Raw genomic sequence first — 23907 nt, 5'->3', positions numbered from 1 at the left:
CACCTGCTGCCTGCCTACGTGGTCGGGTGGGTCTGCTGCCCTGGGGGGCTGCAGTGCAACTTGGACGCACCCCAGGGTCGGCGCACGAAAAGTGCATTACGGAAAAATACCGAATTTGGATGAAAGGCGGGGAGGCCGAGCGCGTTACTGCCCCTTTAAGCCTGTCCCCGCCCGCGGGCTCGCGTGGCCTGTGGGAGGGCCTGCTGAGGTGGCATCTGCGAAAGTTCCTCCTGCGGGACGGGTGCCGACTTCAGAACTTGGGGGAGCCGCTCACCTGGCCCTCGTTCGAACTTTTGGCCCGTGGGGAGCGCGTTTTTGTTCTCAAGTTCAGCGTGTGGGCCTTGAGAAGTATGTTGGAGAAAAAATCGGTTTTCCTTGTAGGCTTACTGTAGGCATAAAAGTAAATAGTTTTAATCTTGGAAGAAGAGGAAAGAAGTCTGAGTTTGCACTGCGGGTGTTTAGTACCAAGCACATTCAGTCCTGTCTTGGCGCGTGAAGCAGGAGCTTGTTAGGTGGCCCGGGCGTACCTCTCTGTTCTGTTCCTCGGGAGTTCTCCCTGCATAGACTTCTCGCTGGGGAAATGTAATTGACAAGGTCACAAGGGAATGCACATGTACTTGTCCAGAAGCAAAGGAAGTAAAATTCTCTCTTTAAAGATTTTCTGTGGTGTATTTGTTAGGACCGAGTTCCAGATGTGATCCACGGACGTTGTGACTGTGTTTCTCCCACGCAGCAGTCAGGAGTGCTTGCAGCTCCCTGCCACGGAGGACACTCTCTCTCTCTCTCTCTCTTTGCTTCTGTCTGTCCCCTTTCCTTTGGTTCTAGCTCTGCTGCTGCACAGTTATATTTTGAGAGGTGCCTTTTTCCCCCCTGTGGACACTTAAACTTTGGGAAACAAGAGTTAAAGTCCAGGGTGAGGATAGTTGAAGATTTGCATTAAGTGGGTCTGAATGCTTCCTGCAGGGAAAGTAGTTGAGAACAAGCAAAATGATGTAGGGTCTGGGGCGATCTGGGGAAAACCCGGAGGAGACCGCTCCACGAGGCTGAAGCGATCTTGCAGAAAAGAGCGGCCTTGTTCTCTGTGGCGAGAAAGGGGAATAAAGTTGTGGATCTTGCCACTGTATACGGCACGCTATTCTGATGTGTAGAGGTGGAGCGAGGCTCCTTTGGAAGGCAGTGCAGGGGCCTGTCCAGTGGTATTCAAAGGTTGCTGAAGGTCCCTTTCAAGCCTGATTTGAGTAGTGTTAGTACATCAGTCGAGGACCTGCCATAGCATGTGTTTGGCCTGTACTCCTTGATGGTGGGGCTTGTGTCAGGGCTCCTGCGAACTTAAGATAGCAGTGGTCACTGTGCGGTCGTCCAAGGACTCTGGAGTGGGAGTCCTCTTGCTGTGTGTTGTCCGTGAAGGCAGAGTGAGGGCTTGCGGGGAGCAGGCTGGGGCGGGCATAGAGCTGTGGGGGACAGTCTCTCTGGTGCTGATTTGTAGACGTAGAGGCAGGTAGACTGTCATGCTGCGAGCACGTTAGGAGGGCTGAGATCAGCCTTTTATAAAATCTTAGAGCAGAGCCTTAAGAGAAGGGTCATCAGGTATGTGCTTAAAATGGATCCTTAAGACAGGGTTTTGAGAAGTTTATTTAAAAAAAAAAAAGCCATCTTATCTGAGGATATCAAAACCCCAGATGTTAACTCTGTTGTTGGTTGTGATCCATTCATTTCCAGCTGTGATAAACTACCATTGGCAATCTGGAGACGAGACCCAGTGTATCCTGTCAAACAAGTCTGGAGTTTTCTGGAGATCCACTTGTCCTTCTGTTGCCCCGGGGGCCTGTGTGCACGTGGGGGTGTTAGAGGCTCTGGGACAGGCGCTCACTCTGGTACGTTAGTAGGTGTGCGATCCTTTCTTGTGTTTCTCGCACTACAAGGTCCCATGGAAGAGCGAGCTGGAATGGATTTTTGAAAGGTGTGTGAGTTATCTCAGCAGGGACCTTCAGGAATTCGTCCTCTAACGTGACTCTAGGTGCAGAGTGGGAATTGCTTGTCACAGACCTGTGGCTGGAGGGGATATGGACAGTGACTGTACCTTGCAGGGTTGCTGTGTGGCTTTCACCAGGCACGGAAGATTTGTCCTGTCAAGGAAGGCGAGAGGACCGGTCAGTAGGTGCACAGAGAAGAGGGTGTGGGTCTAGTCTATCATGTGGGGAACCTGAGTTACTAGGGGGGTGTCTGAGGGTTTTAGGAAGTAACAGGGACTCCTCATGACCTGGAGTGGGAGGGAGGCTGTTGAGATGCAAGGTTGGCAGGTAAAAGGGCAGGTGCAACCCACGTGGGAGTTCTGAGCGACAAAGGCAGGGTGGATGCCTGGGTCCTGGCCTCGCTGTCGGTGCTTTGACTTAGAACACCTCCATCTTGTGCCTGGACTAGCTAAGTGTGCCCTGGCCAGACATGTGGGATTGCAAGGAGTGCTCACTTCCTGCACCTTGTCAAAATCAACATGTGAACGTGCTGCTCTGGTACTTTGATTTAATGGAAGAGCCGTAGTCTTCAGTAGGACTTGCGGGTTAGAATTATTGGAGACGGGTTCTTAAATAAAATTGTCTTGGTCAGTTTGTCTCCACTTTTCTCCCTCTGCCTTAGGGTGCACACCAGGATCTGGTGGGACTGGGGCCCCAGAGAGGCTCTGGCCTCTGGCTTGTGGCACTTTCCCCGTGTGACTGAAGCCTTGCATTTAGAGTTGTTATTTTTTTTGTTTTTTGTTTTGTTTTGTTTGCTTCTGTTTTAATTTCTGAAATGCTGCTGGACAATGAGACCTCAGTCTGTTGGTGCACCCCTGATTGCCATGAATTGTCTTCCTAACTCCTGAATTAAACGTATCACAGGCAAGAATTTGGGGATGTTATTCTACAGTTAGGTAGCAGGATGTTCTTATTATTGCTGTCGATTCTCCCATCTCAGACACATACCCAACCTTTGTTGGAAAGTCCACCTTCTCGCACCTTGTCCCTGTGTGTGTGCTGGTTTGCGTAAAGTGGCAGGTAACCTACCTGGCAGCCTCACTCTCCCAAAGTCCCTAAGGCAAGGTGACCCACACCCTCTTACTTCACAGAGTGGTTCTCGGTCCTCCCCAGATGGCCTTTGAAGGTCCCTTCCAACCCTGCTATTTTATGGCCTGGTTTCTAAATCCCCAGTGGATTAGAAGGGACCAGAGGACTTTTACAGGATAACAACGGGAACAGAGTAACCACAAGGCACAGCGAGCTCATGAAGACAGCAGCTCTCGTTCACCCCGAGATGCTCAGGAGGAGCCCCCCGAGGTCCACATTCTGTTTTGTGTCACAGAATGTTTTTCCTCCTGGGTTAGCAGTCAGAGATTAAGAGGGGTGCAGGAGAAATTCGTCAACCACGCAAGAGAACAGACCATCAAGTTTGTAAGGATTTTACTTCAAAATGGGTCAATTGAAAAGTTTCGGTGTTAAGGGCTCACTCCGTTCCAGGGAAAAATTGCCCCCTAAAAGTTCTAGATGGTTTACATTTTACTGTAATAGGTTTTGTTTGAAACTGATAGCCTAAGGGCAGAGAGCTTCCCCTTTTTTCCCAAAAAACTTGTCTAAATGTTGGTGGTAATACCGAAGTGTAGATGATGTCGCGCCCTTTTCTGTTTAGGAGGTAAACGGACCTGGGTTGTAGAATACAGATAAGTAACTTCTCTCTGGTTTTCTTCTCGCTCCTGCTCCCTTCCTGTCCCACACCAGCAAAAACTGGCAGGCTGACAGAGGCGGCCTCGGGACGGACTCTCTGGCTACTGACCGCTTTGCTGGTAAGTTTGACCATCTTTTCCAGAGGTTTCCCGTCCCAGAGCCGCGCGCGCACACGTTTCTAGTGGTTCAGAGAGACTTGTGGCTCCACATCGCGACTCGGGCGGCATGCACGTGTGCCCTGCAGGTGTGTCGTCTGGCTTCCACGACTGTGTTCAAGTTTTGTGTTTAGTCAGGATCGTCTGAATTTGGGTTGTGTTCTCTTTAGGAATGTAGAGCTTAATTTTCTTGGATTTAGGAAGAGTTCTGAGTTGTGAGAATGACACAAAAACTTCACTTTTTTCCATCAGTTGGCTCTCTTACTACTTTTTTGCCACAGCGGTACATACAGATTGGTGCGTAATTGTGTGAAAAAAGTGGGCTCTTCATTCTCACAGCAGCGTGGAGCTCGCCTCGAGTTGAAAGGGGGAAGCAAACACCACGGCTTCCGTGCTGAAAGAGCCCCCTTTTCCAAATAAGGGGCTGTGGCTTTTAGAGCCCTGGAGTCCCGCTGAGTACGGGGTGCCCGGGCAGCAGGTCTGGAGGCAGAGACTGCATGGTTCTTTCCCTGGACTGAGGAACTCTATACCTGCGGGTCCCCTGTGACCCCTGAGACACAGGACTTCAAAGAATCCCCAGCCCCCACCTGTCAGAGGCACTTGCCCATCCTGCTTCTTGCTGTTCCAGTGAAAGAAGCTGCTCCCCATCCCCACCCCATCCCCCACCGTGGACCAGACTGCATCGCCAAGCTGTGCGGTGCCCTGGGCCTTGCCTGTAGTGCCCGTGGTGCCTGAGATCCCTGCAGACGCTGTTTGATTGGCTTTTGGTAGCAGCTGTCACGTGATCTCTTGAGCATTAGGAGGCATGCGGGTGAACCAACCCCCGGAATATCTGAGGCAGATGTTAGGATGGCTGTCCAGGTGTCAGTCTGCAGGCTTTCGCCGCCCCTGGGCTTCATGGGACTGGAGCGCTCAGTTGGAGCCTCCGCCTCCTCACTTAGCGGCCAAACTTGGAGGGGAGAGTTGTCCACGGACCGTCCTTCACTTGCGTTTTGCCTTTCATCACTTAGTGAAAGTTTGAGTGTCCTGGTACCTCACAGGTTGTGAGGAGAATGGTGTGGTTTGCCGGTGAAACGATTAAACACCTGGCCGAAACGCCAAACTTAACGGTCTCGCTGTGCCTTGACTTTCTTCTCTCTGACTCCCTCCTTCCTGCTTCAGTGGCTCACCCGGATTGTGCGCGGGCGCGAGATCAACCATGAGCTCCGTTGCAGTTTTGACCCAAGAGAGCTTTGCTGAACACCGAAGTGGGCTGGTTCCGCAGCAGATCAAAGGTGACGGCCCCTTTTGTGCCTTTCTCCTTCACTCTGAGACGTCGCTCCTTCGGCATCTTTGTCAGATCTTTCTGCCAGTATTTCTGGATACAGAAACTCTCAAACTGTGGACCGCTTTCTGGAAAGCCGGTGATTGTGGTCACTGGGAATTAACGGGATTCTTTTTCAGAATTGCTGTTTCCCAGTTGTGTTGAGCTAAAATCCTGCAAGATCTGGTGTGTATTTACATAAACAGGATAATTTAATTTGAATGCTAAATTCTCATTTATAATCCTTCATCTGTATGCAGATTCTATAAAATTTTCAGGTGAGAGAGTAGGGTTTTCTATTCCAGCCTGTTCTCAACTTTCAACGTTTTCTAATAACTGAATCAACTATCAGTTCTTAAGTTTAATTAAAATTTTACTTTGTAAGTCCCACTGGCCGTGTTTCGAGTGCTCATTTATTGCTAGGGCAGTGGAGACCCAAGCACTGCCACGCGCCATCCAGCTGCCCCGTAGGGTTGTTTCCCTCTCTAGATGAGGGACGCCAGGCACTGACAGGACCCGGCTGCTTGTCAGCGCGGAGGCTTTTTGGCGTCCTGGGATAGCACAGCCACGTGGCCAGAAGTGGTGAGCCCGGAGTGGCACGTAGGCCTGTCTCATTCCAAAGGTCATCTCCCTGCTCTGTGTGCACATCCATTCACAGTGGTTTTTGCGGGGCGCTACCATTGCCGAGGCACTCGGGGGGGATCCAGAACAGCCCCGCTCCTGCTTTCACGGAGCTCTGGTGAATGGGACAAAAAAACCGTGAATGATTAGGGCTCTGTGGGGGATGGAGGTGATGAATGCTCCGGGGCCCGGTTTCCACCAGGCTTGTTGGCTCCTGTGCAGTTGGGAGGGGGTGGTCAGAGACGGCAGCTCCTGCACAAGTCATTGTCAGCACAGTGGGAGATCGGCCGGGGTCTGCCGCGGAGGCGGGTCTCGAGGGCAGTGCTGAGTGGGCACTGACATTATTCTGTTCTGCATATTTAAGGGTTGATTATGTGCCAGGCGTTGTCATAGTTGTGATTCTGTAAGCAAGGATTAGAAGACTCTTGGGCTCAAATTCTTTGTGGTAAGGCCTGTTTTCACGGGGCTCACCCCACTCAGGGAGGAGCACGGCACCTGCTGTCGGGGTTGGCCCCTCCAGGCCACATGCTGAACCTGAGGGTGCTGGGCCTGGTGAGCTCACAGGGCCCTTTACCGTCACTAAATGAAGAGATGGGGGTGGAGTGTCACTCACAATTAATGTTTTGTTGCTCTCTTTTATTGATTTATTTTGACATTAAAAGTCTCCAAGTGTCTTTTTCGTCTAATGTTGAAAGTGGTGTGCTTCCTTTTAATCTGTGTCGGCTGGTCCAGTTGCTACTTTAAATTCAGAAGAGGAGAGCGACCCTCCAACCTACAAAGATGCCTTCCCTCCACTCCCTGAGAAATCGGCTTGCTTGGAAAACGCCCAGGAGCCTGCTGGCGCCTGGAGTAACAAGATCCGGCCCATCAAAGCTTCCGTCATCACTCAGGTAGAAACTCCGTTCTTTCTTCCTCTGCCATTCCAAGTGGAAGTGGTAGCACCTGAGGGAGTGGGTTTTGAACACACAGAAATGGGAATGCTTTGGGCATGCAGGGTGGGGGGGGGGGGGGTGCGGCTTTCAGGGTAGATCATTCCCCACTGCTGGGGCAGCTGTCCTCACGCCCACCGCGTAGCCCTGGCGCTCAGAAGGAGCGGATCCCTTGGCTCTTCAGTCTCTGCTGCAATCCAGTCTCTGCTCCTAACTGCTGAAAGTGGCTTTCCACATCACCAGCTCCAACAGGAACTTGTCTGTCTTTTCTGCCTTCTGTCCCCCCATGTCAAAGCAAGTCTTCTCCTTTTGGCTCCGGGACACCCATTTCCGTGGCTTTCTTTGATCTCACTAGTCCATCTCTCTGCTCTCCTGACCTGGGACATTGGTGAGGTGAACCCCGTCTCCCATGTGAACTCTTGTCGGATCGTGCTTGTTGATTACCTGCCACCCATGTGCCAAGAAGTCCCCTGAGCCTGAACCTCCTAACCGACTGCATCCTGGGTCTTTCCACCTTTCCGGCAGCTATCTGACACAGGCCTGGTGTCTCCCCAGTCTTCCCAATCTTATTAAATGCACCATGTTTTACTCAGGGGTTCAGGCCCAAAACCAAGAGTCATTTTGGTTCCTTCCACTTCCACTCTTGCCTCTGCTCAGTGCCTTCTCCGTCCAGCAGCTGGAGCGTCCTGAGTCATCAGTCCACGTGCCTACCTCTGCCCGAACCCTTTGTTGCCCTCATCTTGCTGCAGAGTGGGCTGGGGAATCCGGTTCCTTCCTTTCTCCTGCTTGGACAACACCCCCTCGTGCTCACGCTGCTCCCTTATGTGCCCCCTTTTTATTGCCCTCTCCCTTTTGCTCACTCTCCCCTCTGAGTATGGCTTTTCTCTGTCTCCTTGTCCCTCAGCCCCTCTTGCCTCCCTGTGTGTTTCCTTCAGTGCGCTCTTACCTGGTGCTTCCTTGCTGTCCATTTGTATTGGGGTATAGTTGTCTTCACTGGAGGGCGGCCTCCTGCCCTGAGGTGCTTTCTGCGGCACCCCCTCTCTGGCTGTAGAGCAAGGGAGGGGAGGAGGCGGGATACTTAGGAGTCTGCGGACTCAGGCTCTTGACTCTGTATTCGGTGCCTACGCACCTAAGTGTTCTCCGTCTCTTGATCTCTTTACCTTCCCTTTTTTGTCTTTTCCTGAGCAGGTGTTCCATGTGCCCCTGGAGGAGAGAAAATACAAGGACATGAACCAGTTTGGAGAAGGTGAACAAGCAAAAATCTGCTTGGAGATCATGCAGAGGACTGGCGCCCATCTGGAGCTGTCTCTCGCCAAAGACCAGGGCCTCTCCATCATGGTGTCGGGGAAGCTGGATGCTGTCATGAAAGCCCGGAAGGACATTGTTGCTAGACTGCAGACTCAGGTGGGTCCCCAGCTGAGTTCTCCTGAGCAGGTGGAGAAATGGGGGTTCTCCCCACCTGCCACTGATCTTCTGCAAACTCCTGGGGGAGCTGGCTCTAGAATGTTGTGGCTAAAAGATGAGGGGCTGTGGGGCAAGAGCAGGGACTTAGCAGGGAGGAGGGGAACTGCCCTGTGCTGTCCACACTCTCACTCACCCCGTCCTGTGGGCCATGGGAAAGTCACTAACTCTCCACTGGCTTCAGGGACCGAAGTCCTGAAACACAGGCAGCACTTCACCTTGCTGCTGACATGTAATCAGTTCTCAGACTTGCTGTTTACTGGTCAGTGAATATTTGAGTATTTTGTGAGTGAGCACTGGGTGGGAGAAGACCTGACCCACTCCACTCCCCCTACACCTCCCTTTACTTTAAAGCTGATCCCAGATACATTCATCTGTAATCTACCCCCCACCTTTTTAAAAGTATAATCTACCAGGCTGTTACTCGTTAAAGTTAACAGTAATTTTTAAGTGTGTTACTTATTTTGAGAGACGGAGTGAAAGCGAATGAGTGTGCGTGGGAGAGGGAGAGAGAGAATCCCAAGCAGGTTCCATGCTGTTGGAGCAGAGCCTGATGTGGGGCTTGATCCCACAAACTGTGAGATCGTGACCTGAGCTGAGGTCACGAGTCTGACACTTGAGGGACTGAGCCGCTCAGGCACCCCTAAAAGTAATAGTAATTTCATAATATATACATACTAATCCCAGTCTGTGGACTTCTTACATTAATTATCTCCAGTTGTCTTTGGAGTTCAAATCGGCATCCACACCAGGCCTGCCTGCTGGGCGTCTTGTGCTCATGCCCTCTTTGATTCCTCAGTAGTGCCCTCCCCTCCTCTTCTTGGTGCCTTTGATTTTCTGGGATAAGCAGGTATTTGCTTTGTCCCACCGTCCACTGTTACTTCCTGTAAACTGGGGGTTAGATCCAGGGGTTGGTTACTTTGATGTTCAACTTGTTCGGCAAGGAAACTTGCGGGTGGTCCTGTGTGGTTGTTATTGATTCCAAGACTAGACTCCAGTTTTCAGCAAATCCATCCACTAATAAAGTTCCTGATCTTTTGCTTAGTACTGTTATCATCTGCAGACGGCTTAAATTCAGTGGGGTGCAGATGGCAGTTTTCTAACTCCCTCCCCATTAACTTGGTCTTCTTGTGAAGAACTTTCCTCTGCCACCTGTTGAGTCAGTGTTCAGACTACGTTGGCACCCTGGCATCTTCACGGGGGACCCGGGAATCTTCTCACTGTCATTATGAACTTTTGATGTGTTGATTTAGTCCTTTATGGTGAAGTTTGCATCACCTTTGGACAGTGGGACCCCCTTTGGTTTGGCCTCCTGCCGCCTTCTGGAGTGATCATTCGTGTCCATCATGCCCTGATTTCGAACACAGAGACGTGCAGGCCAACTGTAGCCACAGACGTAAAGTCAACTGTTCATCCAGGAACTCTGTGCCTTTTTTTTTTTTTTTTTAATTGTTTTTGAAGTTTATTTTTGAGAGAGGGGAAGAGACAGCATGAGGGGGCAGGGACAGAGAGAGACACACAGAATCCGAAGCAGACTCCAGGCTCTGAGCTCTCAGCACAAAGTCCAACGCAGGGCTCGAACCTACGAACCGCGAGATCCTGACCTGAGGCGATGCCAAACGATTAACTCTCTGAGCCACCCAGGTGCCCTTCTGTGCCTTTTTATTAGGAAGTTGCATGAGTGCAAACTGGTAGTTCTAATTAAGATGAAAGGTGATGGAGTCTTAAAATTGCTTGAAGGAGTTCATGCTCTCATCCTGAGATACAGTTAGCTTGGGACAGAGTCAGAGCTGTGTGATAAGATTCTGTCAGAGACAGCTTCCGCAGCCCCCCCCCCCCCATCTCCCTCCCCTGCCAGGTGACCATTCTTAGTCTTTGATTTATCCTTCCCTTGTTTGGGTTTGAGAATAGAAGCAAAAGATAACTTGCTGTAATCAACCTTGCCCTACATCCTGTTTTTTCCTGAGTATTTTTTGGAGATGTATACGTATCAGCAAACAGTGGCTCTTCTCCTTTCTTACTTGGGTGCACGGTGCTCTGTGCGTGTGCTGGAAGTTGTTCAGGCATTCCTGTTGATGGGCATTTGGGTGCCTCCCTGACTTCTGTTATAAGTGTGTCTGGTTGAAAACCTTGTACATATGGGATTTCCTGTTTTACCCTGTCTGTCCGAAGATGAGTTTCCTAGCAGTGAGGTGGCTGGTCTGTGCTGGTCTGAGGGCAGTGCATACTTAATTTCTCTGTAGCAGCCAAGCCCTGGCCCCCAGGTGCACCCGGGGGCCTCCCCCACAGGCTTGCCCCGCCTGTCAGATGCTTGGGCTTTTGGCCTTCTGGAAAGTAGCTGAGTGTACTTTTAATTTGGATTTTTCAGATGAGCAGAATTGTTTTATTTACTTATCTGAAAGTGTGAGTGGGGGAGGGGAGAGAGAGAATCTTAAGCAGCCTCCACACTGTCAGTGCAGAGCCTGACGTGGGGCTTGATCTTACGACCGACCCGGAGATCAGGACCTGAGCCGAAATTAAGAGTTTGACACTAAACCAACTCAGCCACCCAGGCGCTCAGGATTGAGTGTCTGTTTAATACAGACTTTGCATTTGCTCTGTGTGCTCTTTGTTCTTTGGCCTTCACTATCAAGTTAAAGAGTCTACCTTGCTCAGTGTATTAGGGCTCTTAAAACCTGCCCCAGAGGGGCACCTGGGTGGCTCAGTCGGTTGAGTGTCTGACTTGGGCTCAGGTCATGATCTCATGGTTCGTTTCATGAGTTCGAGCCTGGCGTCGGGCTCTGTGCTGACAGCTCAGAGCCTGGAGCCTGTTTCGGATTCTGTGTTTCCCTCTCTCTCTCTGCCCCTTCCCTGCTCGTGTTCTGTCTCTCAAAAATAAATAAACGTTAAAAAAAAAAATTTAAAAACCTGCACCAGTAATACACCTTATGAATAACGCTTCCTAGTTGGCCATTTGTTTTTTGACCTTGGTGTGTTTTGCTGTGTGACGGGTTATTCAAGTGTAGTCATGTTCATTACTGTTGTTATTTTGAGTCCTCACTGGGAAACTGTTTCACTTCTGGATTATGAGAAACTTCATCTTTTCCTGGTGCCTGGAAGGGTGTTCTTCCCTTTTTGTTCTGGATGTTTGGAATTTCTTACCAGCAGGGGGAGAGGCACATCCAGTTTCATCCTTCTCCATATGGCTGTTAGGTTGTCGACACCAGTTTTAAAAGAGTTTTTTCCCAGTGATTTGAGTGGCTGTTTTTATGAAGTCCTACGTTTCCGTATTAACTTGTTTCTGTTTGTGGGTTTTCAGTTCTGACCTGTTGGTCTGTCTTCCTGTGTGCTAATATTCTGTTTTAAGAGTAGTAGTTTTATATTATTTATATTTAGTACAGTTACTGGTACCCTTCCCGTACTGTCCTCTTTCAAGATTTTCCTTGTGCCTTTCTCTTTTGTTCTGCCATGCAAAACTTTATGATCTACCTTTTGCTCAAAATTGCATTAGAGCTTTAAAGGAGTGTTCTGTGATTTTTTTTTTGAAAGAGGGCACAAGTGAGTGAGGGGCAGAAAGGGAGAGAGAGAAGTGGGGCTCACCTGACGCGGGACTCGGACTCATGAACCGTGAGGTCATGACCTGAGCTTGAGTCAGATGCTTAACGACTGTGCCACCGGGGCACCCCGTCCTGTGAGTTCTAGTGCTCGGATCCCCCCTGCGCCGCCCAGTCGCCCCGTCCTGTGAGTTCTAGTGCTCGGATCCCCCCTGCGCTGCCTGGGCGCCCCCGTCCTGTGAGTTTTAGTGCAGGGACCCCACCTCTTATGTTGGGTTGTGTCTACTTAGCTACTTTGTCTTTTTTTTTTTTTTTTTTTTGGCCTGTCAGAAATGGCCATTCTTTTGCATTCTGTCTTCTAACCAGTTGCCGTTAGCATAAGATAAAGCTGCTTTGGTGCTGCTCTTCTCCCTGTTATAGACCTTAGACGTTTAATAAAGTTGTAGTTTCCCGGGGCTCCGGAAGGCACAGGCCCGTGCCTCTTCCCTGTCTCATCTTTGTGCCTGCTTTGCTTCCTTGGGTTTCCTTTTGTGGTGACCCCCTGCAGTGGAGGTTGGGGGGGCAGACCTCAGTGGGTACTTCCCGTTAAATACAGGCTGAGTAGGGTGCATGCCTTTTGTCATGTTACAGGAGTAACACATCCATTGATGTTCATGTTCTTGCACATTTTAAATCATAAATAGATTTAAATTTTCTGGAGGTGATCGTTTGATTTTTCTTCTTACGTCAACGTCATGACACGTCAGTGGTATGATGAATTATATAAACTGATTTCCTCATTGATCCATTTTTGGAGCAAACGTGAGCTGATCAGAATGTGTAACAAGCCGGTAGTCTTTTTCTGTGCTGGTTGGGAAGTGAGGTCTTGTTACGTGGTCTCTATGATGTTTTTGTTTTGAACGTCAGGTAGTCTGCTATAAGACGGTATTTTGGGGGAAGGGGGAAGTGGCTGATACGGGAGTTTCTGCTACACCAGTGTTGGGAGCTTTAACGCTTTTCTTTTTTAAGTTGTCTTAGTGCGTACTTTCTGCACAGAGTTGGGAAGACTGGGAGCCTGTGTCCTCCTGGCTCTTTGGGACTTCAGGAACCTGCTTGATTTCTAGCAGTTGGACTCATTGGATGAAGGCTTTGGACTATTTCTATTTTATTTCCTCAGACGAGTCGTCTGTTTTAACTGGTTGTAAAAGAGAGGAAAAAGAGTTTATTAGGGATATAGGTCTTCTGTCTGCAAATAAAAGTAGCTTGGTATTCCAGAAACAAAAATTAACGTGGTCAGTTACGTACCTGCTTTCCTACCATGTCCCAGGATGGTGCTGGCAGTCATGGCAGCGGAGAACAAGGCCGCATTCTTGAATATTCCTGTTCTCGTGGTGGCTCATTGCGTTGAGAAGCTGTTGAACAAATCAGTACCTCTAACTAACTATGACAGCAGAGCATGTGTCATGGGATCCTGGGGGGGTGTATTGCACTTGAACTTTTCCTAGCCTTGGGGTCAGGGTAAGCGTCCCCAAGACCATGATGTTTATTTAACCTGGGAGTGTTCTGAAGGATGGGCTGGCACTGGCAGGCAAGAATGGCGTTTCAGGCGGAGAGAATATCATGGAGGAATAATGCTTTTTCAGGACCTACAAATACTATTGTTTTCTCTGCCTCTCTTCCTCTTACAGGCCTCAGCAACTGTTGCCATTCCCAAAGAACACCATCGCTTTGTTATTGGCAAAAATGGAGAGAAACTGCAAGACTTAGAGCTCAAAACTGCAACCAAAATCCAGATCCCACGCCCAGATGACGCCAGCAATCAGATCAGGATCACCGGTACCAAAGAAGGAATCGAGAAAGCTCGCCATGAAGTCTTGCTCATCTCCGCTGAGCAGGTGGGGCCAGGTGAGGGCTTGGTGTGTGTGCATTGGCCTCAGCCCAAGAGCTGTGCCTTCATGGTTCTGTTCTGTCCTTTCCAGGACAAACGTGCTGTCGAGAGGCTGGAAGTGGAGAAGGCATTCCACCCCTTCATCGCTGGGCCTTATAACCGACTTGTTGGTGAGATCATGCAGGAGACAGGGACGCGCATCAACATCCCCCCACCCAGCGTCAACCGGACAGAAATTGTCTTCACTGGAGAGAAGGAGCAGTTGGCCCAGGCTGTGGCTCGCATCAAGAAGATTTATGAGGAGAAGGTACTGGTTGGGCAGAGAGTGTGGGGACTGTCATCTGGAGGTGTGGCTGAAGTCTAGCCCCTGCCTCTTACCCTCTTGTGCCCAGATGAGTTCAGTTTCCAGTTAGTTAGCAGGTGGAGCTGTTGGGCAGGGAAAGAGTGGACAGAGCTTGGAGCTAGACGTCTGGGCTGGATGTAGCACCCAGATCCAGTCAAATGTTGGAGCTAGCTGTCTGCTGTGAGTCCCCGTCATGGAGTCCCCATACTCCTTGAGGTAGGGGGAGGACTCGGTGTCCTCACCTCATGGACTTGCACTTTTCAGTCTGGGCTTGAGTTAAATTCTCAGGTGATTCTTGTGAGGACGAAACCCCGCCCTTGATCAGAGGTGGTTCTGGGGGTTGGCTGGTCCCCGTCTTCACTTGCAAGGGCTCACGAGTATGTAAGGCTCTGCATCTTGCTCCCCCCTTCTTTGATGACAGTGTTCTGTTCCCACCTATTCCTCCTGAGTCCTCCCTTCTGACTCCCTCATGGTGCTCTTAGAAAAAGAAGACCACAACCATCGCTGTGGAGGTAAAGAAGTCCCAGCACAAGTATGTCATCGGGCCCAAGGGCAATTCCTTACAGGAGATCCTGGAAAGAACAGGCGTGTCTGTGGAGATCCCACCCTCAGACAGCATCTCCGAGACTGTGATACTTCGAGGCGAGCCTGAAAAGCTGGGGCAGGCGCTGACTGAAGTCTATGCCAAGGTAACTGCCGCGTGCGACACTGGGCGCTGGGTGCAGGGACCGCGTCGGGGGAGCGCACGCCTGGCTCTGGTGAGCATGAACACGCGTGACCTGGCCCCCGCAAACCCGCTGCTCTGCCCCCTGGTTTCCTAGGCCAACAGTTTTACGGTATCGTCCGTCTCCGCTCCTTCCTGGCTTCACCGATTCATCATTGGCAAGAAAGGGCAGAACCTGGCCAAGATCACTCAGCAGATGCCTAAGGTGAGGGGGCCTTGCGGATGTGTTCGTTCTGAGTTTTTGATCTTGTCATCCCGTTGCTGACATTTGTTGTTTATTTTGGGCATGCCTCTGAAGACTGTGGCACGGTTTTTAAAAGTCAGTTGCTGTTTGTGACAGTCCGTTTACATGGGTGGCTGAGGAAGAACATAATAAAGTTTTTAATGTATCTGTCATTCTTTTGATCTTTTTAATCAGAAGCTGTGTGTATCGTTAGGTGTCGTGGATACCTTAGGAAAGATCTCACGTATTAGGGCGTAGTAACTTCACGATGGTTATGTCTGTAAACTTGGAAGAGCACACGTGCGCCGTTTGTTTGAAGTGCGGTGTTACAGCCTTTTCATGCTTTACACTTCCGTCCTTGACGTCTTCCTGGTCTTCCGGAGGGGACCACAGCTCCCCGTGGACTTACCCCGGCTGACTTGCGCGGGAGCACATCCTTCGTACCACCCTCCGACTCACAGCGGGTTTCCAGTTGACTTCTTCATGTTTCCCTTAGGCTCAGGGTCCTGGTTCACACAAATGCAGCTGCTTCCTGGGGCCACTCTCCCTTAATGCCCTTGTCACACGTTGCCTTCTTGCCTGGTGTGTCGTAAGCGGGGACAGGGCTGGCCTTGCCTGTGGACCACCTTCAGGCAGCTCTCCATGGGCTCAGATTTCCTCCCTAATGCTTGTCCTCATTGTTTGACTTTTTTAAAAAAATGTTTCTAATGTTTATTTTTGAGAGAGAGAAACAGACAGAATGCTAGTGGGCGAGGGGCAGAGAGAGAGGGAGACCCAGAATCCGAAGCAGGTTCCAGGCTCCGAGCTGTCAGCACAGAGCCCCACGCGGGGCTCGAACTGAAGAGCCGTGAGATCATGACCTGAGCTGAAGTCGGACGCTCAACCGACTGAGTCACCCAGGGGCCCCAATACTTGTCTCACGTCTCATTCTTCGTGTAAGCGAAGAGGAGTAGGCCTGTAACAGGGAAAGTGCCACAGCGAAACAGTGGGGAAAGTGGTGTTGAGGTGCTCTAGGTCTGTGGTTTGGGTGGTAGGCGTATTGTGGAGGATTTTACAGTTCCCACATTTACTGAAGCAAAGATGATTAGATCACAGTAGTACCGAAATAACGCGTGTCCCCCAGCTGCCCTCTTCAGCCGCCTGTGGTGTCTCTGGACGTGCGTTTATATGAAGCAGGTGGGGTTGGCCGCTGCCTCAGGAAAGCACTCGCAGGTTCTCAGGGCACTGCCGCTGTGCCGTGCCGTCTTGGCCATCTCTTTCCTCATTTTGATGTGGTAGGTTCACATCGAGTTCACGGAAGGTGAGGACAAGATCACTCTGGAAGGCCCCACAGAGGATGTAAACGTGGCCCAGGAACAGATTGAAGCCATGGTCAAAGACCTGGTAAGGTGCCCCCCTGCACATTGTGGGTGCTGGTGAAGTAGGGCCGTGGCTGGAATGTCCTCGCTTGCCAGTCAGACATCACGTGGGTGGGCCTGGCTACCCAGGGGTAGCCCAGGGCGAGTAACAGGTTCTGAAGCGGTTAGAACCTGGCCAAGTCCAGGAGGTTCATGGATGGAGGAGACTTTGTTTTGAAGAAGGGTCTTTGAAGTGGGCCGGAAGGACAGTCTTGGAACAATGCCTGACAGTTGAGTGACAAAACATGGCAACAGCTACCGGCTTTTGGACTTTGGTTCTTGCTGGTGTCTGAGACTGTGGCTCATCCCATGGCCTCAAGAGTTTGTCTCCGGACCCATTCTGTGCTCCTCCTGCAGATTACCCGGATGGACTATGTGGAGATCAACGTGGACCACAAGTTCCACAGGCACCTCATCGGGAAGAGCGGGGCCAACAGTGAGTGCGGCTGATGGCGCCGGGGGTGGTGCTGGGGTTGAGGCTGGGTCATACAGCTTCGAACTCCTCTTCTCCTCGGGCTGTGGTTGGTCTGGAGGTAACCATGACCATCCTGGTCAGAGGTCACGGTGAAGGACTGCCGAGCCTGATGGGGTAACATCACTGGTTTTCTAGTCACTACCGAATGGGTGCCTAGCAGGGCTCCCCAAGGAGCAGGAAATGTCTGGGCTCACGGGCACAGGGAGGGGTTCTTTTGGGCAAGCGATATCACGGCAGCCCAGGTGAGCTCTGTCTGATCAGGAGCGCAAGCGTGGTTCCTCAGAAGTGTGTTGAGTGAGGGCTGTGCCCAAATGAAGGATGTTTTCTAAAACCCACTCCTTGGCCTGGTTTACTGTGAGGCCATCCAACACATTACAGTGCTTTCCTTGTCCCTATGTTTTCTCTGTAGTAGGAGGTGAGAGGGCAGCACACATCCCAGCCTGGGTCCATCCCTAGGTTGTAGGGACCCCAGCCGTGTAGACAGGATGCCCTGTGAGTGTGTCCTCTTTGGTTTTTGCCTGATACGGTCCAGTTTTTGTTCATAGTAACGTGAGCTTGTCAGCTGTGCCGTGTTTGGTGTCAGTCTTGTGTTCTGGGGTATTTTAAACACCAGCGAGAGTCCACAGACACAGAACACCTCCTGATGGAGCTTCCTTGCACATACTGCTGAAGCCTCGCGCACGCTGTAACTCGATTCGTGTGTGTGTGTGTGTGTGTGTGGATGAACTCTGGGGTGTCTTAACGTAAGAACTCGTAGCTCTGACACAAGTTGCCGGTGTCTGCTCCCCGGGAGTGTGGGGCCCCCCGTGCGGTTCAGGTTAATTCTCTTCGCTTTCTGGTTCTGTTTCTCCCCTCCTTTTCTTTCACGATCTGAAACCTCTCACCTGGCTTCTGAGTCCTTGGCTCTTGTTGTCCTACGTGGTTTCACCCTGGAATAGCACATGTCCTGGCTGTCTTTGTGTGTGTTCGCAGCCCTCCTCTGTGACCCCTAAGGAGCTTGGGCAAAATGCAGGCCTTGTTTCTTGGGATAAGGTCTCTCCAGGGTGTGGGGGCTTGGGTCTCTGTTCAAAGAAGATGACAGAGGGTTTTCAACTCAACTTGTTTGGCAAAGAAGTGAAGTCTTGATTTGGATCCCAGCTGATGGTGGGGTCTCTCTGGGCAGCAGCCTGACCTCCGTGGAGCCCTCAGGTGGTCATTGGGAGGTGCCCTTCGGTTATTTTTGTTTTTTTGAGAGTAATTTTATGACGTGAGAACACAGTGGTTCGGTTCCCAAACTTGCTTCCACCTTAGAAACCCCTGGGATCTTTTAAGTATTCTAAAGCCCCAGCCATAGCCCAGGCCAGGGAAACCTCATCCACTGAGAGGCCCCAGCTGTCCGTCACGTGACATCCTCAGGGTGACACCTGCATGGTCCGTCTAGGTAAAGACCATACCCAGCACATTTGAGAGAATGGAGGGTCTTGCACCGAAGGCTTAATCACCCCCTTTACTTGTTGGGTGACCAGTGAGTGGGGGGCTTTAGTCCTGTTCTGCTAGGTGGTTAATCACTAGTGGAACATAATAGATTCTGAGTCTAAAACGTGTTTCTTGTTGTATTATTAAGTAAACAGAATCAAAGACCAGTACAAGGTGTCCGTGCGCATCCCTCCTGACAGTGAGAAGAGCAACCTGATCCGTATCGAGGGGGACCCGCAGGGTGTGCAGCAGGCCAAGCGGGAGCTGCTGGAGCTTGCCTCTCGGATGGTGAGACCTACGGCCAGGCCCTGCTGGGGAGGGGTGCACCTGTGCCTGCTGGGTGACTCTGCAGGGTACCCTCTGTGCCTCTGTTTTCATGTGTGGTCCTGGAGAATGGAACTCGCTCAATTTAGGAGTGGCTCTGACCTGCAGGGGCCCAGGTGCTGTGCTGGAGGCACTGGGGCTCTGCAGCAGGGCTTTTGGCCTTGGGGAAACCCCGGAGTCTGGGATGCTTTGAGTACTGACTCCAGGGACTGTGATGGATCTTCTGGATTCTTAGAAGCACCCAGGTGACTCCCATGTGCAGCCAAGGTTGAAAATTCCTGCTGTGTGGTTATCTGCAACTCTAAAGGTTGGCGGGGCTTGTTCCTGCTGCCAGACTGAAGTTCTGCACTCCCCTGTCTAAGCTGTCAGCGCTGGTGTGTCTATCTTGATTGTGTGATTCATATGCAGATAGCCATGCAGCTGTGATTGTTGGTTTGGGCTGCACGTATAAGCGTCACTGGGATGCCTTTCAGCATCCAGAGGAGGCACGTGCTGAGTGAGAGTTTACGGTTCAGCGTAAACATGTGCAGAACGTCAGGAAGCCTCGAGCAGGGCAGTGTGCGTGCCTCATCGGGATAGGGAGTGAGCTGCATGTCTGTTTCACCCTGTCACTGCCTGGCTCTGGTGCCCAGGCCTGGAGCCTGCCCTCAAGGCCCCCTTTGGGCAGTAGGCCTTTCCTTTTCCTCAGCTGCAAGCCGACACATGCGGCCTCCTGCCATTCTCTGGCCATCCCTGAGCTCACAGCTCAGCAGAGGGTTCCAGCTCTTCCCTTACTCAGCCAGCTCTCTTGTTGCCCGGTGCGGGTTGGGGGGGGGGGGTCCCTTGGTCTGGGGTATCTGGTGCTTCTGTGGGATTACTGAACCCGTGTTTCTCTGTCAGCCTGGTGCCAGTCTGATCCAGAATCTCCCCCAGGATTTTGAATGGTTACCTGCTAGTATTTTTCCTTTATCCTACCTCTGTTTATTCTTTTGTATTCTTTGGTGTTTTAGTGAGATGCTGGGGTAGGTGAGAACCAGAACCATGCAGGTTTATTGCCTGGTGTTGAACCTTTCTTAATTATCCACGTGTGGCAGTGGTTGAACCACATTGTGTTGTGGAAGGATCACTGCCTGCAGGGCGTTGTGCCTCGTGGTCTCTTGTTCTCATCCCCATGGATCGAGGCCACTGCACTGGCACTTCTGGTTGAGGGGTCCTGAACTCTGCTGCGGAATCGTACTTCATCAGGAAAATGACACCCAGCCCGTGTTGTTAGAGAGAGTGGGTGTCCTCTCCAGGGCACTCTGCTGGCTGCCGACTCCCTGTGCTGCCGCGAGGCTGTGTGGAGCTCCTCAGGCCCCCGGGGGGCCTCCTGCTGTTAACGTCATCTCCTCAAACCGCGTTTTTAGGAAAATGAGCGTACCAAGGATCTGATCATTGAGCAGAGATTCCATCGCACCATCATTGGCCAGAAGGGTGAACGGATCCGTGAAATTCGTGACAAATTCCCAGAGGTAAGGGTTTCCCAAAGGCGTCCTCGAGTCCTCTAGGAGGGATTGATTGGCACTGTTGTGGAATCCGGTCATTACCAATAACTGAACTTGCATTTGCGGTGATTTGTTCCAGGTTATCATCAACTTTCCAGACCCAGCACAGAAGAGTGATATCGTCCAGCTCAGAGGGCCCAAGAATGAGGTGGAAAAATGCACCAAATACATGCAGAAGATGGTGGCAGACCTGGTAGGGGGTGTTTTCCCTCCTTGGTTGTGATACAGTGTTACCGGTGGTGGAGAGGCCTGGGGGACTTCTCCCGTCAGTACCTCTGCTTGGGGAGCACACTTGGACCCTGGATTGGTCTGCCGTCTCCATAGTGATGCCGTCCCTGGTAACCCCGTGTGCTTAGACTGGCAGAAATTGTTAGGGCCTCAGTGTTGCGTGGAATTAAAGTGGGGTGCCAGGTTCCTTGTGTCCTGGAGGGGTCTTGGGGTATCTAGATAACGTGTGCCATCTGGTAAGGAGCGGGATGTACGCAGATAGTGTGGGGAGTCAGTTACTGATTTGTTACCTTCTTGAGAGCTGGCATGGGAACAGGTAGTTTGGAAAGTGCCGAGGGTCGTTATTGACGGGAGGACTCCAGGTGGACTCATGCTTTCTGTGGTCCTTCATGGGGCTTGGACCGAGCGGACAGCTGCCTCAATCACTGACGGGGGCTCTCCCAGCCCTGAGCACATTCACGCTGCCCTGGAGTGGTGGGGTTCCCAAGAGTGGCAGGGTCTGTGTGTCACCTTGAGGTGTGCTCTGGGCTTACTTCTCCCAGCCTGGTGTCCTGGTCTCCACTGGCCCTCGGCCAGCTCTGGTCCTGGAGGTGGCCAGAACCCCCTCGTACCCAGAGTGTCGGTTGAGGACACTTGGCACACTCCGTTGCTTCTGGATTGTGGAACTTGCATCGAACAGATGGCAGGTTGTATTGCGAGCCACTTTTTATAAAGGTGGCTTTGCATCAGTTAACTGTGGCTTGCCCAGTTAGCTAATTGCTGAGTAAGTTATCCCCCATTCTTGTGACAAGCCTCTGAAGGTCAGAGGTCAGAGAGCGGGAGACCAGGAGGATCCAAGTGTGTGTTTTCCCATAATGAGACCTGTCATTTCATACTCTTTCATGGATGATGGGATACCTCACTCCAGTATGCTGGCTAATTGTGCCGCTCCTTTTGTCTCTAAGGTGGAAAATAGTTACTCAATTTCTGTTCCGATCTTCAAACAATTTCACAAGAACATCATTGGGAAAGGAGGCGCAAACATTAAAAAGGTGACCAGCCAGTTTGTCCCCTGAACCTTGGCTCTCCTCGGCCTACCCCCAAAGCCCTCTGCCATTCCGGCTGAGCTTTGAAGGAGGGAGCCTTCCTTTCCAGCCCTGGGCTCCAGCTGTCTCACCTGGGACGTCCGCTTTTCATGGTGTCCCATCTGCTTGTAGATCCGAGAAGAAAGCAACACAAAGATCGACCTTCCAGCAGAGAATAGCAATTCAGAGACCATTATCATCACAGGCAAGCGAGCCAACTGTGAGGCTGCCCGGAGCCGCATCCTGTCCATCCAGAAAGACCTGGTAATGGGGTGTTTTGTGACAGGACGCTAGCCAGGCTCCCTGTGGTCCTGTCTCAGCAGCCCCCACGGCGCTAGCCTGCTGTTCAGGCACGCGGGGTCAGGCAGGCCGGCCCTCCCCGCAGCAGTGCTGGCCTCCGAGCAGCCACCTGCCGCCTGGCTGTGGCGGTGTGCCCCGCTGGTCTGAGCGGTAGCACTGGACGTGAGTGCTTGGAAATCAGGTCGTGAAGCCATTACAATAATTTTTTTCAATTTCTGAAAAGTCAACGTGTAAAAAACTGCATGTTTAAAGTGTGCGCTTTGGTGAGTTATGACACGTGTACATCCATGGAACCCTTTCCGTAGTCAGGATGCGGAGTGTGTCCAGCACCCCAGAAATGTCCTTCTGCTCCTTTTCAGTCCCTCCCTCTTTCATGCCAGCCCCCGCCCCTACTCTGCCTGGCCATCCCCTTGATCTGCTTTCGGCCACAGGGGATTAGAGTGGGTTTCCTGCATCTTTGCCTAAAAGAAATCCTGGCGTCTGCTCCCCCATCTCCAGCTGCTTTCACCTCGAGCATCCGTGTTGCTCTGTGTGTCAGCACCTTGTTTTGTTTAATGGCCGCGCAGTACTGTCATTGTATGCACTGATGATTTTCCTTTTGGTCTGAGACCTGTAGTTTTTCTTTGAAGGGGTTTTTTATCTAATAAGTCGTCAAATTTTTTAGTGTAGAATTTTGCATAGTATTCCCATAGTGTGTTTTCACTGTGGTGGTCTCTTTTGCATTCCTGATGCCTGTAATTCGTGTCATTCTAGAATCATCTTCCTTTACCCTGGTAGTAGTCTTTGCTCTGAAATCTACTTTTTCTCGTTAAAGTAGGTTTCTCTTAAGCAGTTTGCTTTTTTTTTTACTCAATTTGACCATCTCTGCCTTTTAATTGTACCTAATTACATTAGTAATTGTAGATATCTTGTTTTAATCCATGTTTTAATCCATGTTTTTAGTAAGTGTGAGGAAATATGAATTTTTTTAATTTTAAAATTCTGTTAAAATTCACGTAAACAAGATTTGCCATCTTAGCGTACAGCCCCAGGACATTAAGTGCATTCACACTTGCTGTGCAGCCATGACCACCATGAGTCTCCAGAACTTTCCATCTTCCCAAACAAACTGTCCCCATAAACAAGTTCCTTTGGCCCTCCACAGCCCTTGGTCACCCCTGATGTGATTGTTCTGTGCGGTTCCGTTTCAGTCCACCGCCTTGAACTTGTTCTCTGTGTGTCCCGTCTTTGTCCTCTTTTTCTGCCTGCTTTTGGATTTAATAGAACTTTGTTTTTCCTTTGATCTCCCTTTATGGCTTACTGGATATTATAGCTTTTACTTTAGTGGTTGTTTCAGAGTTGTCCGGGCACACGTTCCACGTGCGCTTCCTCCGGGTCACTTCGTGCTATGGCAGTGTCGCTGGAGGTGCTGAGAATCCCGCGTCCCAGCGCTGCTGTCCGGCCTCCCTGGTCTGCCTTGTGGCCCTGCGGCACCTTCTTGTTTGCACATTGGCTTCTTTCCCTTAGTATTAACGTGGGTCATGTGGCAAGAATGTATTTAGTTTTGTAAGAAAGTGCCAGCCCGTCTTCCCAGGAGGCTGCCCCAGTGGCAGGGTGGGCATCCGGGGGCTCTGCAACCTTGGCTTGGAGGTTTTCTTTCTGCACCTGACTCTGTTTTGGCACCTCCCACAGTGTCTGTGAGGACACGTCTGAGGTCCTCCTTTACTTTGCTCTTCCACACACGTTCTTTGGCTCTTGTTTTTAGGAGTGTCTCGTAGGCTTTGAACGACATACGACATGTCTGGGGGTCCCTTTCCTCGTGTGAGTTCATTGAGCTTTCTTGGATACGTGAGTTTAGCATTGTCATCAAATTTGGAAAAATTGGGGTCACTATTTCTGAATATTTTTTTTCTGTCCTCCCCTTCAGGGACTCCAGTTATCTGGTGATAGGCAGCCAGATTGTCCTGTGGTTCACTGGTACGCTATTTATTTGAGTGGAAAGGTGAAGTGGTGTTTTTTCCTCCATTAGTTTCTTTAAATTTATTAATTTTCTGCAGTGTGTAATCTGTATCCCACCTAGTGTATTTGTCATTTTGGACATTTTCACCTGTAGGGGTTCAGTTGGAATATTGGAGGTTTTACATTGACACCTTCAGTCTTTCTTTGCCTTTTTGGCCATATGCAGGGTCGTGAAAATGCCTGTTGTAGTGTTATCGGTCTCCTCCGGTTCTTTTTTTATGGTTTTTTTAATCTGAGGTGTGGATGCAGAGGGAGAGAGCGAGAATCCCAGGCAGGCTCCACTGCCCAG

At 50.8% G+C, this 23907-nt stretch overlaps 1 protein-coding gene across 3 annotated transcripts in view; it reads left to right on the top strand.

The window, feature by feature from the left end:
- HDLBP (high density lipoprotein binding protein) overlaps window positions 1-23907 on the top strand; it is a 72683-nt gene that overhangs the window by 34119 nt on the left and 14657 nt on the right. For all 3 annotated transcript variants that reach the window (XM_086720181.1, XM_086720183.1, XM_086720182.1), the window contains 15 exons: window positions 3750-3814; window positions 5012-5124; window positions 6507-6664; window positions 7892-8107; window positions 13365-13571; window positions 13656-13871; window positions 14390-14596; window positions 14729-14836; window positions 16133-16237; window positions 16609-16687; window positions 18330-18469; window positions 19891-19995; window positions 20108-20221; window positions 21201-21287; window positions 21453-21584. In XM_086720181.1, the coding sequence (XP_086576307.1) occupies window positions 5049-5124; window positions 6507-6664; window positions 7892-8107; window positions 13365-13571; window positions 13656-13871; window positions 14390-14596; window positions 14729-14836; window positions 16133-16237; window positions 16609-16687; window positions 18330-18469; window positions 19891-19995; window positions 20108-20221; window positions 21201-21287; window positions 21453-21584 (1950 nt within the window). In that variant the 5' untranslated portion in view covers window positions 3750-3814; window positions 5012-5048. The remainder of the gene's footprint in view (window positions 1-3749; window positions 3815-5011; window positions 5125-6506; window positions 6665-7891; window positions 8108-13364; window positions 13572-13655; window positions 13872-14389; window positions 14597-14728; window positions 14837-16132; window positions 16238-16608; window positions 16688-18329; window positions 18470-19890; window positions 19996-20107; window positions 20222-21200; window positions 21288-21452; window positions 21585-23907) is intronic.

The sequence above is a fragment of the Puma concolor genome, chromosome C1 (genome assembly GCF_028749965.1).
Source record: "Puma concolor isolate L17-30 chromosome C1, mPumCon1.1.hap2, whole genome shotgun sequence".
Lineage (NCBI taxonomy): Eukaryota > Metazoa > Chordata > Mammalia > Carnivora > Felidae > Puma > Puma concolor.
The sequence above is the reverse complement of the archived record's forward strand: the minus strand, read 5'-3'. Positions and strand labels throughout refer to the sequence as shown.